This window comes from Meleagris gallopavo, chromosome 1 (assembly GCF_000146605.3).
Source record: "Meleagris gallopavo isolate NT-WF06-2002-E0010 breed Aviagen turkey brand Nicholas breeding stock chromosome 1, Turkey_5.1, whole genome shotgun sequence".
NCBI lineage: Eukaryota > Metazoa > Chordata > Aves > Galliformes > Phasianidae > Meleagris > Meleagris gallopavo.
Window position 1 is genome coordinate 74,565,748 of NC_015011.2, and position 12,718 is coordinate 74,578,465.

At 43.6% G+C, this 12,718-nt stretch overlaps 1 protein-coding gene across 1 annotated transcript in view; it reads left to right on the forward strand.

The window, feature by feature from the left end:
• The window catches only part of LOC100542775 (alpha-2-macroglobulin-like protein 1), a 37,302-nt gene extending 27,151 nt beyond the window's left edge, over positions 1 to 10,151 (forward strand). Inside the window, 13 exon segments of the mRNA XM_031554197.1 lie at positions 1,799 to 1,937; positions 2,342 to 2,518; positions 2,710 to 2,791; positions 3,155 to 3,311; positions 3,501 to 3,575; positions 5,783 to 5,945; positions 6,547 to 6,761; positions 6,956 to 7,171; positions 7,627 to 7,751; positions 8,142 to 8,232; positions 8,667 to 8,735; positions 8,954 to 9,056; positions 9,149 to 10,151. Coding sequence (XP_031410057.1) covers positions 1,799 to 1,937; positions 2,342 to 2,518; positions 2,710 to 2,791; positions 3,155 to 3,311; positions 3,501 to 3,575; positions 5,783 to 5,945; positions 6,547 to 6,761; positions 6,956 to 7,171; positions 7,627 to 7,751; positions 8,142 to 8,232; positions 8,667 to 8,735; positions 8,954 to 9,056; positions 9,149 to 9,189 — 1,653 coding nt within the window. The 3' untranslated portion in view covers positions 9,190 to 10,151.
• Positions 10,152 to 12,718: the final 2,567 nt, after the last annotated feature.

Consider the following 12,718-nt stretch of genomic DNA (forward strand, 5'->3'; position numbering starts at 1 on the left):
CCCGACCCCTCCTACCAAACCAAATATTTGAGAGCTGTGCAGAGAGCAGTTATCAGGGAAGACCAAAGCAAAAAAATTGTTAAGTATCTCAGCCTTCTCCTTGTCTGTTGTTACTAGCCTACCTATGTCACTCACTAGGGGGGGCTACACCCTCCTGGACTTTCCTTTTCTGGTTGAGGTACCTGTAGAAACCTTTCTTGTTCTTCTTGGCATCCCTAGCCAAGTTCAGTTTAAGCAGGGCCTTGACTTTCCTGACCCCATCCCTACATAGTCTTGCAGTTTCCTTATCTTCTTCCCATGATACCTGTCCCTGTTTCCTCTGCCTGTACATTTTCTTGATCTTCAGTTTGACCAACAGGTCCTGGTTTAACCAGTCTCTTGCCTTCCTTTCCTGATTTGCTATACCTGGGGATGGAGAGCTCTTGAGCCCTGAAGAAAGTCTCCTTAAAGATGTGCCAGCTTTGCTCTGCACCCTTACAGGGTGTTTTGTTGGCTAACTCCCGGAAGAGCTGGAATTTAGCTTTCCTTAAGTTTAGCTTCCTAATTTTACTCTTCACCTGTCTCGTGTCCCTCTGAAGTGTGAACTCAACCATCAAATGGTCACCACAGCCCAAGCAGCCTCCAATCCTGATGCCATCAATCAGTTCATTTACCGTGAGCACCAGGTCCAGTATTGCATCCCCCCTTGTGAAGCTGTCAACTACTTGACTCAGGAAATTATCCTCAGTGCACTCCAGGAGCCTCCTGGATTGCCTACAGCTCAATTTGCTACTTTTTTAGCAGATGTCTGAGTGGTTGAAGTCCCCCAGCAGGATGATGCTTGCAATTGCAATGCCTCCTTTAGCTGGAAGTAGAAGACCTCATCCATAGGGTCCACTTGGTTGGATGACCTGTAGTGAACACTGATCACAAGGCTCCCTTTTCTGCCTCAATCTCTAACTGGTGTCCAGGCTATAGATTTGCTCATGACTGCTCTTCACATTCTATTCCTTTCCTTGTGTAGATAGCAACATCTCCACCCCTCCTTCCTTGCCTGTCCCTTCTGAACTGCTTGTAGCCGTCAATAGCCACATTCCAGTGTGGGAATCATCTCACCAGGTTTTGGTGTTGACAACTATATCCTGTGTTTTTCAAGAAGCACAGGAGCTGGAAGCTCCTCCTGTTTGTTTCCAAAGCTGTGTGCACTGCTGTAGAGGTACTTCATCTGGGCAGCTGTCTTGTCACTTTCTTAAAGGATAACTCCTTAATTACTTTTAGATACCTCGAATTTCCCCATTGCCTTTTCCTGTTGCCCCAATAGTCACTGTCTCAACATCATAGAGTTCTGTATGCATTGCATTGCTGCTAGCACCTCTCAATGCAGCAGGTACCTCAAGGCCCCTGCCAGCACCCTGTCTCTCTATTATAGTTATGCCTTTCCACATCTTATCATGGAAAGGCTCACTATCCTCCCCAGCCCCCCTTCACACCTAGTTTAAAGCCCTCCTAACAAGCCCTGTTAGCTTTTCTCCTAGCTTTTCCCCTTAGCTTTTCCTTTGAATCAAGTTGGGGTAATTTACATTAAAAGAGGAAAGTGGGTAAGTGACTTTACCACAAAGAATTCCTTGAATATGCCCTCACCTTCTTCATAAGGCTGTTAGGATAGCACAGTTACAATGGAGTTAGATGGACAGAGCTGAGGATGGAATGAGATAGGGTTTGTGAAGTGTTCTGCAACCTTTGTGACAAGAAAATGGGATATTAGCAATATCTTGAACAACTTCTGCAGTTTTTTAAAGCTATTTTTGTAAGAATCTTCTTTTTTTTTTTTTTTTTTGGTCCTTTTTGTCATACCTTACACCCCCTGGTATCAGGGAGTCCAGCAGAGGAGTCTGTGTCCTTAATGTTGCCTCTAAATGTCGTTGAAGGTTCAGTGAGAGCTACTTTCTCGATCACTGGTAAGGAATTTAGTTATGAAAATACTTTTCCAACAACTATTTCTCTGAGTATAGCCTTAAGAAAGCCCAAGCCCAGAACACTCAATACTCCTTCTGAGGTTTCCGAGGCTCCAACTGCCTTGATCTTTCATGTATGTAGCTGAGATTCCTGGTTCCACATAACCAAAAACACTAGGAAAGGGAAAGGTTCTATTTATGGGCTTCCTCTGGCAGGATGGGAGTGTGTACAGGCCATAAAGAGGGTGCAGTGAAACTGATAAGCTGACTGACCATAGCTGCCTGCACACTGTTGTGCTGGGACTATCTTATTTAGTGCAGTACCAGAACTGGTCACAGGTTGGAGGATATGAATATTGAGCCCCACCAGCCACCTATGAGTGGTCAGTGTCTATGTTCTGTCTCAGGTGACCTCATGGGGACAGCACTGCAAAACTTGGACCACCTGGTGCAGATGCCCCATGGCTGTGGGGAGCAGAACATGGTATTGTTTGCTCCCATTGTCTATGTGCTGCAGTACCTGGAGAAGACAAGGCAGCTGACTCCTGAGATTAAGGAGAGGGCAACAGGATTCTTGCGCAATGGCAAGTACAACAGATCCACCTTACTCTTCTGCCTTCCCCTGTACTCAACCTAGTAATGGTCCCTAGTGCCTACACCCCTTGTTCCTTGAGTATACTCCATGTCTTTTAATGTTAACACCACTCCCTTTCCTTGACCAATAATCTCATTGAAAATACCAGTCTGAACACTGTCATCCTAACCTACTTCTCAGGGTACCAGATACAGCTGCAATATCAACATCCTGATGGTTCTTTCAGTGAATTTGGTAGCAGGGATGAGTACGGTAATACTTGGTAAGCCCTGGGTTCTCTCCTTTCTGTTCTTCTGCTGTCTGAGAGCTTTCTGCTTCCAGTATGAATCCCTTTTTGTCCTATTGGGTACAAAGTCTTCCAAATGTTTTTTTGTGTAACCCATCAGTATATTACTTCTTTTGAGATAAAGGATGACACTGAACTGATAAACTAAGAATAGCCCAACAGTAGGTGAGGAGGGACCTGAAAGTTTCAAGCTCGCACTTTTATTTGTTTTCCCCATCTACTGCTTATTTCTTTCTTTTTTTTTCTTTCACTTATTCTTCCCTCTTGCTCATTCACTCAATCTTTTTCTGTTCCTCTTTTCCCTCTCTCATGCCTTTTTTCTGCTCTCTCCCCAATCAGGCTGACTGCATTTGTGGTCAAATGCTTTGTCCAAGCCAAGCCATACATTTTCCTGGACAACAGAAGCATCCAAGCTGCTTTCAATTGGCTGGAATTCCACCAGCTTCCGAATGGCTGCTTCACAGATGTGGGCCAACTTTTCCACACAGCTATGAAGGTAAGACCCAGAGAATTTTGAAAGAAAATTCAAAGCAGTTCTTGCTGGTAATTGCTTTATCTCACTTTTCTGTTTTGTTCTGCTTTCTTGCATGGCAGAAAACCAGGGGTAGGTGTGATGTTTCCTGAATAGTTTCAGGTATTTGTATATCACTTTTCCCATCTTTTTGGATATTTATGCTTTTTGTAGGGAGGTATGGATGGGAAAGTTCTCTTGGCTGCCTACATCTCTGCTGCTTACATGGAGAGAGGAGATACACCAGAGGTAAATACAAGGATTCTTTGCTATACTTTTGCTTGAATTCTGAAGAGCTTAGTGGAGTCATTGAAGCGGGAAATAGCGGGAAAACCTTGGAGAGGTTTGTGAACAAAGTAATTGGCCAGCAGATGATGAACTTACCACTTCTCAGGAAGAAGCCTCAACTACCCCTCAAGGAGGACTTTGTTGGCAGGAGAGAATATGAGGTTAGACTGCTACAAGGGAAGAGCCACTGTTATCACCTATCTGAACGTCAGTAAGCCTTTGACACAGTCTCCCAGAATATATCCTTCTCTCCATATTGGAAAGATATGGATTTGATGAGTGGATGTCTGACCGATGAGGAACTGGTTACAAGATCATACCCAGAGAGTGGTGGTCAATGGCTCCTGCCTCTATTCTGAGCTGGTGAGAACTCATCTAGTGTACTGTGTACAGATGACAACAAAAATGATCCAAGGGATGAAACACCTCCTGCACAAGGACAGGCTGAGAGCTGGGGCTGTTCAAGAAAAGACTCTGCAGAGACCTGGTAGCAGCCTTTCAGTATCTAAAGGGGTGTTACAGAAAAGAAGGAGACAGACTTTTTAGCAGGGTCTGCTATGATAGGACAAGTGGAAATGGTTTCAAACTAAAGAAGGGAAGAGTTAGACTGGATATAAGGAATAATTTTTTTGCAATAGGAATAGTGAGGCAGTGGAACAGGTTGCCCAGAGATGTAGTGGATATTCTGTCCTTGAAGACATTGAAGATTAGGGTGGGGCAGGCTCTGAGCTACTTGATCTAGCTGTGGATGTCCCTGTTCATTGCAGGAGAATTGGACTAGATGACCTTTAAGGGTCCCTTCCAACTCAAATGATTCTATGATTCTACTGGGAGCTACTGGTGCTCATGTCTAGATACCATGCCTATTTCCTGGACTTGTGCTGCTCAGTCCTGCTCCCCTCAACAACTTCACATCTCTTGCTACCCTCTGCACTGTTCCTGCTGAAAGCTAGGAATGAGATGTTAGAGAGGAGAGTTAGGTGTGACTACCACAGCCAAGTGAATAAACATGACATTTGTAATGTGTTTCATCTTCCCAGAAACTGGAAATCTGGGAAAAGAGTGCTAGAGAGACAACATACTGTAAAGTAGGGCAGTTGGAATTGTACATCTAGTTAATAATAATAAGGGGGAAGTCTTGCAAGATCATAACTAATTACTAGGCAGTGGTACTGGCAGTTAAAATATATAATCAAATTGATTATAGCATTGCTATAGACTTGGAGAAACAAAGTTCTCTGGAAATAAGTGAAAGAAAGCTGGAAATCAATTGTCTTTCTGACAAGTGTCTCTCAGGCCACCTTTTTCACTTAAAGGCACTCAAGGATTGGTAGAGGTTGAGATTAGAGTGGGTTAGTTGTCTCCATCACTGGAGGTTTTGAAGACCTGACTGGATAAACCTCTGAACAACCTTGTCTCATCTCACAGCTAACCTTGCTTTGAATAGATGTTGGATTGCCTATCCCTCATAATTTGAATTATCTGTCTTTTGGTAATTCCATGAAGTGTCTGAGTTTGGCTGATCTGTATAGAGGTGACTTTTCATGAAACTGGATCACAAGTATTTGAAATGTACTGTCAAATGTAGCAGAATGAAATACAAATACAAGGACCTTCATTCTGGTAGAAAACTGAAGAGGGGAAATCACTAAGTGCTGTAGATACACAAATATTGAACAGGCAACCACTCCAAGTGTTTGGCTCGTGTGGAATGGTGCATGAATGCTGGAATGAATTCTGTGTCCTGCCAACAGTACAGTATTTCAAGGGAAGCTTTAAGTCCCACCGACCTAGAGAAACTGAAGAGCTGAATTGAACCCAGCAATCTTCCAAGCATTTGCAATTGTGTGTTGTTGCTCTTTTGTTCAAAGTAAGATGTGGTGGTGCTATTCTAGTAGTAAGGGAATTCATTTCACTGAGAGAAATCCATGATCATTTGTGGAACAAACCTCTGTCAGGAGCCTTGCACCGAGGGCTGAAGACACTGCTTGGGGGTGCTGAAGTGATACAAAGAGAAAATGCAGTCTCAAGTACAGTGATATAAGGGTGAATATATGGGTTGCTTTCTATGCAGCGCATACTAATGCATTCTTCTGCTTGTGTAACTCAGTGTTTGCACGCCTCATGTGTTTGCATGTAACCAATATCAATGTAACTCTTCTCTGTAGAGTACAGTGGTGCGCAAGGCTCTGGGGTGTATCATTCCTTCCCTTCCCAAAGCTGCCAGCACTTACACACAGGCCCTGCTGGCCTACACCTTCGCCCTGGCAAAGGATGAACAACGCACACAAGAGCTTCTTTACATACTTGATCAAAAGGCAATCAGAGCAGGTATGGGAGTCTTATTGCCAGACAAACATCAGAAAAATGGTAGGTGACCCTTCTGAGCCTCTTGGTTACGTGCAAGCTGAAAAGACTGTACCCTTACTTTCTACCCTTTTGGTCTTCATTTCTGTCCTTCATCAAAGATAGTTTTTTAGACAGACAGTCTGCTAGCCTAAGGTATGTTTTGGCAATATTGTGCTGTGGGTGCTAATTTCTTTCAAAGCTTTTGACCTTTTGTGGCACCCAGAGTGGAGGTTGTGCTCTGAAAGAAGTTGACTTTCTTAAGCAGAACTGCAAAGTGCTAAACAAAGCAAATTAGCAAACTGCCTAACTTCTTGTTACTCCCTGATTGTCAGGACCAGCTAGTGGGTAGCTAGCTAGTATCAGTCATCTAGTGTACCTGGCAGGAAAATGGAAAAATCAGATGCCTGGGAGATATGCTGATTATTGGCAAGTTACTTTTTTGCTATCACTTTTATAAATGGGTCTTCAATGTATAATACATAGTATTGGGTATGGTCCTTGCACACACACCTCTGTGCCTTCTAGGCCTCAAGATTTCTTTCCTGGTACTCCTCAATGTTATCTACCTCCTTCCTTTTCCCAGGTGGGCAGATCCATTGGAGTCAGACCCCATCCAAGACGCACAGCACTGGCCTTTGGTCACAGCCACTATCTGTGGATGTGGAGTTAACAGCTTATGTCCTTCTGGCCCTACTCTCCAAGCCAAATGTCACAGAGGCTGACTTCACCACAGCCTCTGGCATTGTGGTCTGGCTCACCAGACAGCAAAATGCCTATGGAGGATTTGCCTCAACACAGGTAACTCAGGGCTGGGGAAAGTAACAGTGCCTGCAAAAGATCTCTGCAGAATCTATGCAAGTGTGAAAAAAAAACAGAGTGAACACTTTGAGGAGAAGAACCCTTGTATACAAGGTTCTCAGGATGGTGAATTCAAGTGTCTTTGGTCCTCAGAGCTGTGGAGCAAATGTGTACATCTGTTTCTTCCTTTTCAGGATACAGTAGTTGCCCTGCAGGCCTTGGCTAAATATGCAGCACTGACACACAACACAAAAGGGGTTGCAGAAGTGATGGTGAGGTCCCAGAGAATCTCTGTGAGGAAGTTCCAAGTTTCCTACCGGAATCGGCTTTTGGTGCAGGAGATGGCACTGACAGAAATCCCAGGAAAGTTCTCAGTGCAAGCCCATGGCAGCTGTTGTGTCTTTACCCGGGTAGGTTACCCACTTCCCATGGACATTTCTGCTCATCATCAAATTTAATAGTCTCTATACAAGGAAATGAGCGTTAACTGTGATTTACTTCCAGCTTATTGCCAATGCAGCAAACCTGTGAGACTGAGACATAATGTGTCAAGAAGTGTTGCTTCTGTGACTCTTTTAGTATGGGAGGATGGAAACCTTGCATAGTGGTTCCCTGCTGTATGCTGAACTCACTTGATCTCAAGGGGGAGGGAGAGGACAAGTAGTCTCAGTTGGAAGGACCATGGAATTTTTCAATCCTGAATTGCCTTTATTTCTGGTACTGGGCTGAGTGTGCTCTCTGAATCTATTTTATCCAGTTAGCGTGGTACATACCTTGAGGATTACTATAGTCACAGAAAAGGTATGACAGATGATATGAAACTTATTATCCATGTCTTATTCTGTCTTTTTGTCTCTCTCTGCAGACGGTGCTGAGATACAACATTCCCTCCCCACAGGTTTCCAAATCCTTTGCCTTACAAGTGAAAACCAAGCCAGATAATTGCACTGAGGATGATGCATACTCTGTTACTCTCTATGTCAATGTCAGGTGACTTTGAAGACACAGGCTCATAGCCACACTTGGGGCTAGGTATGGCTGGAGAGCAGAGTGGTACTTGGCTGCAATGGAGGAACCCAACAGTTGCAGCAGAAGGGCCATATGGCAGATGGAAGGTGTGGGAAAGAAAGATAAGGTGTCTCTGAGGAAGAGGAAATGGAGAAAAGTTCCAAAGTCTTTTGTTCTTGCCAGGGAGAGGAACAGAAATAGTCACCTCAGATTAGGGGTGCTCACAGTAGTGCAGCCATTGTCTACCCCATATGAGCTACTGCCTGGCCACAGTTCTGGCTGTGCTGCCTGGTTCAGGGTCCTGCATGCAGGGTAGTATGATGGAGGGAAGGGAGAACTGGGTGAGACCCTTCATTTGATCTTCTCCCTCAGGTACACTGGGAAGAGAGCCATTTCCAACATGGTGATTGTGGAAGTGTCCCTACTGACTGGATTTGTCCTGGCTGCAAGATCTGAGATGTCTGTAAGAAGCCTGGAATCAGGATGATGATGTTGTGTCAGTTGGACCATCCACACCCAAGGGGAAGGGAGATTGCATAGGAATGTGTTGCTTGTCTCTATCTTGAGCAATTTCACCATCTCTTCCCTTCTGTCACACAGAAACATGAATACTTACTGTTGTCTCTTACCTTGATCCTTGAGGATGGTGATCCTTCTGGCTCAATTGTCTCAGTATATCCTTGACAGCCACATAGCCTAGACTTATGTCCTTGGGTTTTGCAGGAGGTAAGGGGCCCAGCAGAGAGATCAGCTTGAAGGGGTAAAAGCCCCAAATAAATTCATCAGTATGTGAATAAGAATCTGCTTACACAGGCTTAGATAAACCCTGTTGGGATTTCTCACACTTTCTTTTCTAAAAGGACCAACTAAATTGCCACACTTGCTCTCCTATTCTAGTCACATCATTGGTATCCTGTGAGAAGAACAGAGAAAACCCAAGCAGGTGTTGCCATCTACTTGGACAAGGTATGTGTGTGTCACTATAGAAGTTGCACTCCACTATAGGAGTGGAGTGCACTGGAAGAGCTGTGTGGGGAATTGTGGCCTGGGCTAGCAGAGCAGAATTCATCTTGAAGTCTTGCATTTGACTCCACAGAGTTTTTTACCTATCTTCAGAATCAAATTTAGGTGAGGAATCAAAAGAGCAGCTCAAAAATGAACTGTCATTTGCCTTTCTCCCTCAGCTGAGCCATATGTCTGAGACATATGTCCTGCATCTGGAAAGGGAAATTGGAGTGACCAACCTGAAGCCAGCATATGTCAGGGTCTATGACTACTACCATCCAGGTGAGTGTGGTACTATGGGCTGCCAGGGCTCTCTGGGTATTTGTGCTTGGCTTTGTACGAAGATAAATTCTGTCTTTCCTGTCCTATTGCAGAGGAGCAGGCCCTTACTGATTATAATGTTTTCTGCATCTGAGGTAGGTGTGTACCCCACGAAGATTTTTTACTGTTCCCTTCCTCAACCACTATACAGATCTAGTAACCTCATTATGTTTCTTCTCTTGCTGCCTGAGAAGAACCTTGCAAACCACTGATTCAGCATGTTCCCTTTATTTAGAACTTCATCTGGAATTTCCTGAGCCTCCAGGGATTTTATCATCTGTCCTCTGTTTTCTGGTTTTGTCATTGCTGTACTGCTCTGTAGGTGGGACATGAAATGATTAACATATGCTCTTGGTATGAAGGACTAGTCATGCATTTTAAGGATTCTCCAAAGGATATCTGGGCTGGTATAGTGCATGGGCCAGCTAAATAACAGTGCTTGCAGACGGTTTGCACTGTGACAGAAGAAATTCCAAGCAGAATTCAAGGTATTAGTTTTAGTTTACACTATTTGGGTATGGAATAGAATCATAGAATATTCCAAGTTGGAAGGGACTATGACAGTCATCAAGTCCAACTCCTGACACTGCAGAATGTTCCACCTTTTTTTCTGGGAAAAGGCTGAATTAAGACAAGGGTACTTAATTAAACCACAGAAGCACTGTCCTTGAGAGTCCTTATTGAGGATCTGGTCTCCATAGCTGCTAGCATCCCAGAAATAATAACTTTGGTTATGCTATTTTCTCTCTGATTTGATCCCTCTTTTTACTTTCATTTCTCCAGAGACATGGCCTGCTCTCTTACTGTCCACTGTTTCAGCCCACAGGAGTTCTACTAGTGGGACATGCCCTAGGATGGAAATCACAGTTTCTGGTATGCTGGGGCATGCGTCACCTGGAAAGTCACATCTCATGGACTTTGATATTGGTGCTGAGGAAGATCTCAAATTGGATTTCGGGATGAAACTCAGGCCATGCCGTGCTGCTCATCTTGACAGCCATTTTTGGGTGTATTCTTTTGGGTGTCTGATTAATTCTGATTGCTTTAATCCAGGGATTTTCTTGCTTGTAAAAAGAAAGAAAATAAAATATAAATCATAAATCTAGGTACTGTGGTGTGTATTTGTATTTTATAACAGAGCATATATAAGCTATACTTTGGAGGAGAGTGCAGAAGCAAACTTATGCAGAGACAGTGTAGGTGAAATGTGTACTTGGCATTTATTTCTTCCAGCACTTGTTTGGGCCCCAGCAATATCATGCAGACATCAGTACGGGTTGAGGACTCTAGCCCTCCCTGAAGACCGACCCCACTAAATATTGTGTGCTACACACAGATGTAGCTCAGTAGTAAGGTCTTGCTGATAAAAAGCAAGAACTGCAGTCCATGAAGTCTGTACCTTGTATTAATATGTAAAGAGCACCACTGGCTACAGCTCTGGCTCTTGTGGAGAGGGAAAGACTCAGCACTGCCAATGCCACAATGTTCTAATTATGTGTTTTGTAGTATTTAGCAAAGCACAGGCAACAGATGTGATAAAAGTCCTTGCAATATGGAATAGAGTCTTACTGGCAAAGCAACTACTGTAGTGGTCATACATATGTATATATTGTACCTACTCCTTATTAAGCTTAGGAGGTAGTTCATGATTGAATAGGAGGAGTTCACACCAAACAAACAACAACGTCTAGAATATAGTGACATTTTTGTCTTGCTATTCATTGTGATTTCTATGCCCACTTTATTAAGAACTCTTCCAGTTCCTTCAGAACGTTCTTTTTCAGACTTAAACTGTAAACTTAAACCTGTAGTGTCTGGCTCCTATGGAGCATTTACAAGGAGGTGGCTATGTTTCAGCAAGAAAAAAGTAAATACAGAGAAAAAAAAACACCACATTGATAAAAATGCACTAATTTCTCTATGGCCTAGCCTTTACCTTCCCTGCTTAGAGCTGAAGATATCAAACACTGCATTCATTTGTTTATCCTTCACAAAATTGAGAGATTTAAGTGATTCATCCTGGAGACTTAGTGCATGCTTCCACCTGCCTTGTGATCAGCTCTACTGACTACCCCCAGAGACACAAATCCAAGCCTTGTCCAGAGGAGAATAACCAAGATGGTAGCGGGGCTGGAAGGCATATTCTGTGAGGAGAGGCTGAGGATACTTGAGATGCCCAGTCTGGAGAAAGCTGAGAGATGACCTCACTGCTCTCTGCAGCATCTTGAGGAGGGGAAGCAGAGCAAGGTGCTGGGCTCTGATACTGGGAACTGACTACAGGCCAGGAAAGACACAGAGCTGCACAAGGGGAGGGTCAGACTAGATATAAGGAACGTTTCAGAAGCACTCACTTCCTGGGTGCCTCCTGGCCAGGAGTAGCTGGTGATGGTATTGGTAATGGGAGATGGAGTTGAGGCTGAGTTGGATGAACTGTGCAGAATAAGACTGTGACTTTGTTTTTGCTGCTCCAGCACTTGTTTCATGCTACTTTCATTGTCGGTGAGTTAGATTGGGTTGTTTGTTCAGTATATGAGTTTCCAATCAGTAATAAGTCCAGAACTTCAAAAATATTTGAACTCCACTCACGTAAAAGAGTAGGAGCCAGGATTCCTGGCTTTGACATAATGAAGCTGTATGCTGTTGAAAGGGATCTGGCTGTACCCTGAAACAATTGTGGGTCTACTGTGAACAAACAAATGTCATGTGAGATTGTTCAGCAGGTACTCTCTGTACTTTTTAAGAACCATGGAAAGAAATTAAGGGCAGCCTAGTGTCAAGAGTGATTCACTTTCTTGCTCTGGTTCCAGTTGGTTTGTTTATCCAGGTGCACTTTCACCTTTTTTTTCCTCAACCATTCCCAACCAGAATCACCTAGCTGAAAAAAGTGCCCCAAAGAAAATAAATATATTAATAAACAAGATAAGTTTTATTTTTGCCCATTCCGTGAAGACAACAAACATCTTTTTCCCCCCCTTTTAATGCACCAGTCTTTCCAAAATAAAAAAGACAATATTCCTAGGACGTAAGTATTTAAGAGCTTAGCGTGACAGCTGAGAACAAATCAGTGATGTATTTTGATATGAAAAGGAAGAAATTCCTTAATTTAGGAAGTGTTTCAAGGAGCAGAATTTATTTTGAATTGTGGTTTCATATTCAGGTAGAAGTTCAATACAAACAACAGGTTAGCAGGTTTAAAATTGGCATGTGGAAGAAGTTCCCAAACTATATATCATATTGGAGCTGTTGGAGCAGGTCCAGAGGGGTGCCACAAAGTTGATCAGAGGGCTGGAGCATCTCCACTACAAGGACAGGCTAAGAGTTGCAGCTTTTCAACCTTTAGAAGAGAAGGCTGCAGGGGGAACTTACAGTGGCTTCCCATTACCTGAAGGGAGCTCACATGAAAGCTGGGGATGGACTTTTTAAAACAGCATGTAGCAACAGAATGAGCAGAAATGGTTTTAAACTGGAAGAGGTTAGGTTTAGACTAGATATTAAGAAGAAATTCTTTACTGTGAGAGTGGTGAGACACTGGAACAGGTTGCCCAGAGAGGCTGTGGATGCCCTCTCCCTGGAAGCATTCAATGCCAGGCTGGATGGAGCTTTGAACAACCTGGTCTAGTCGG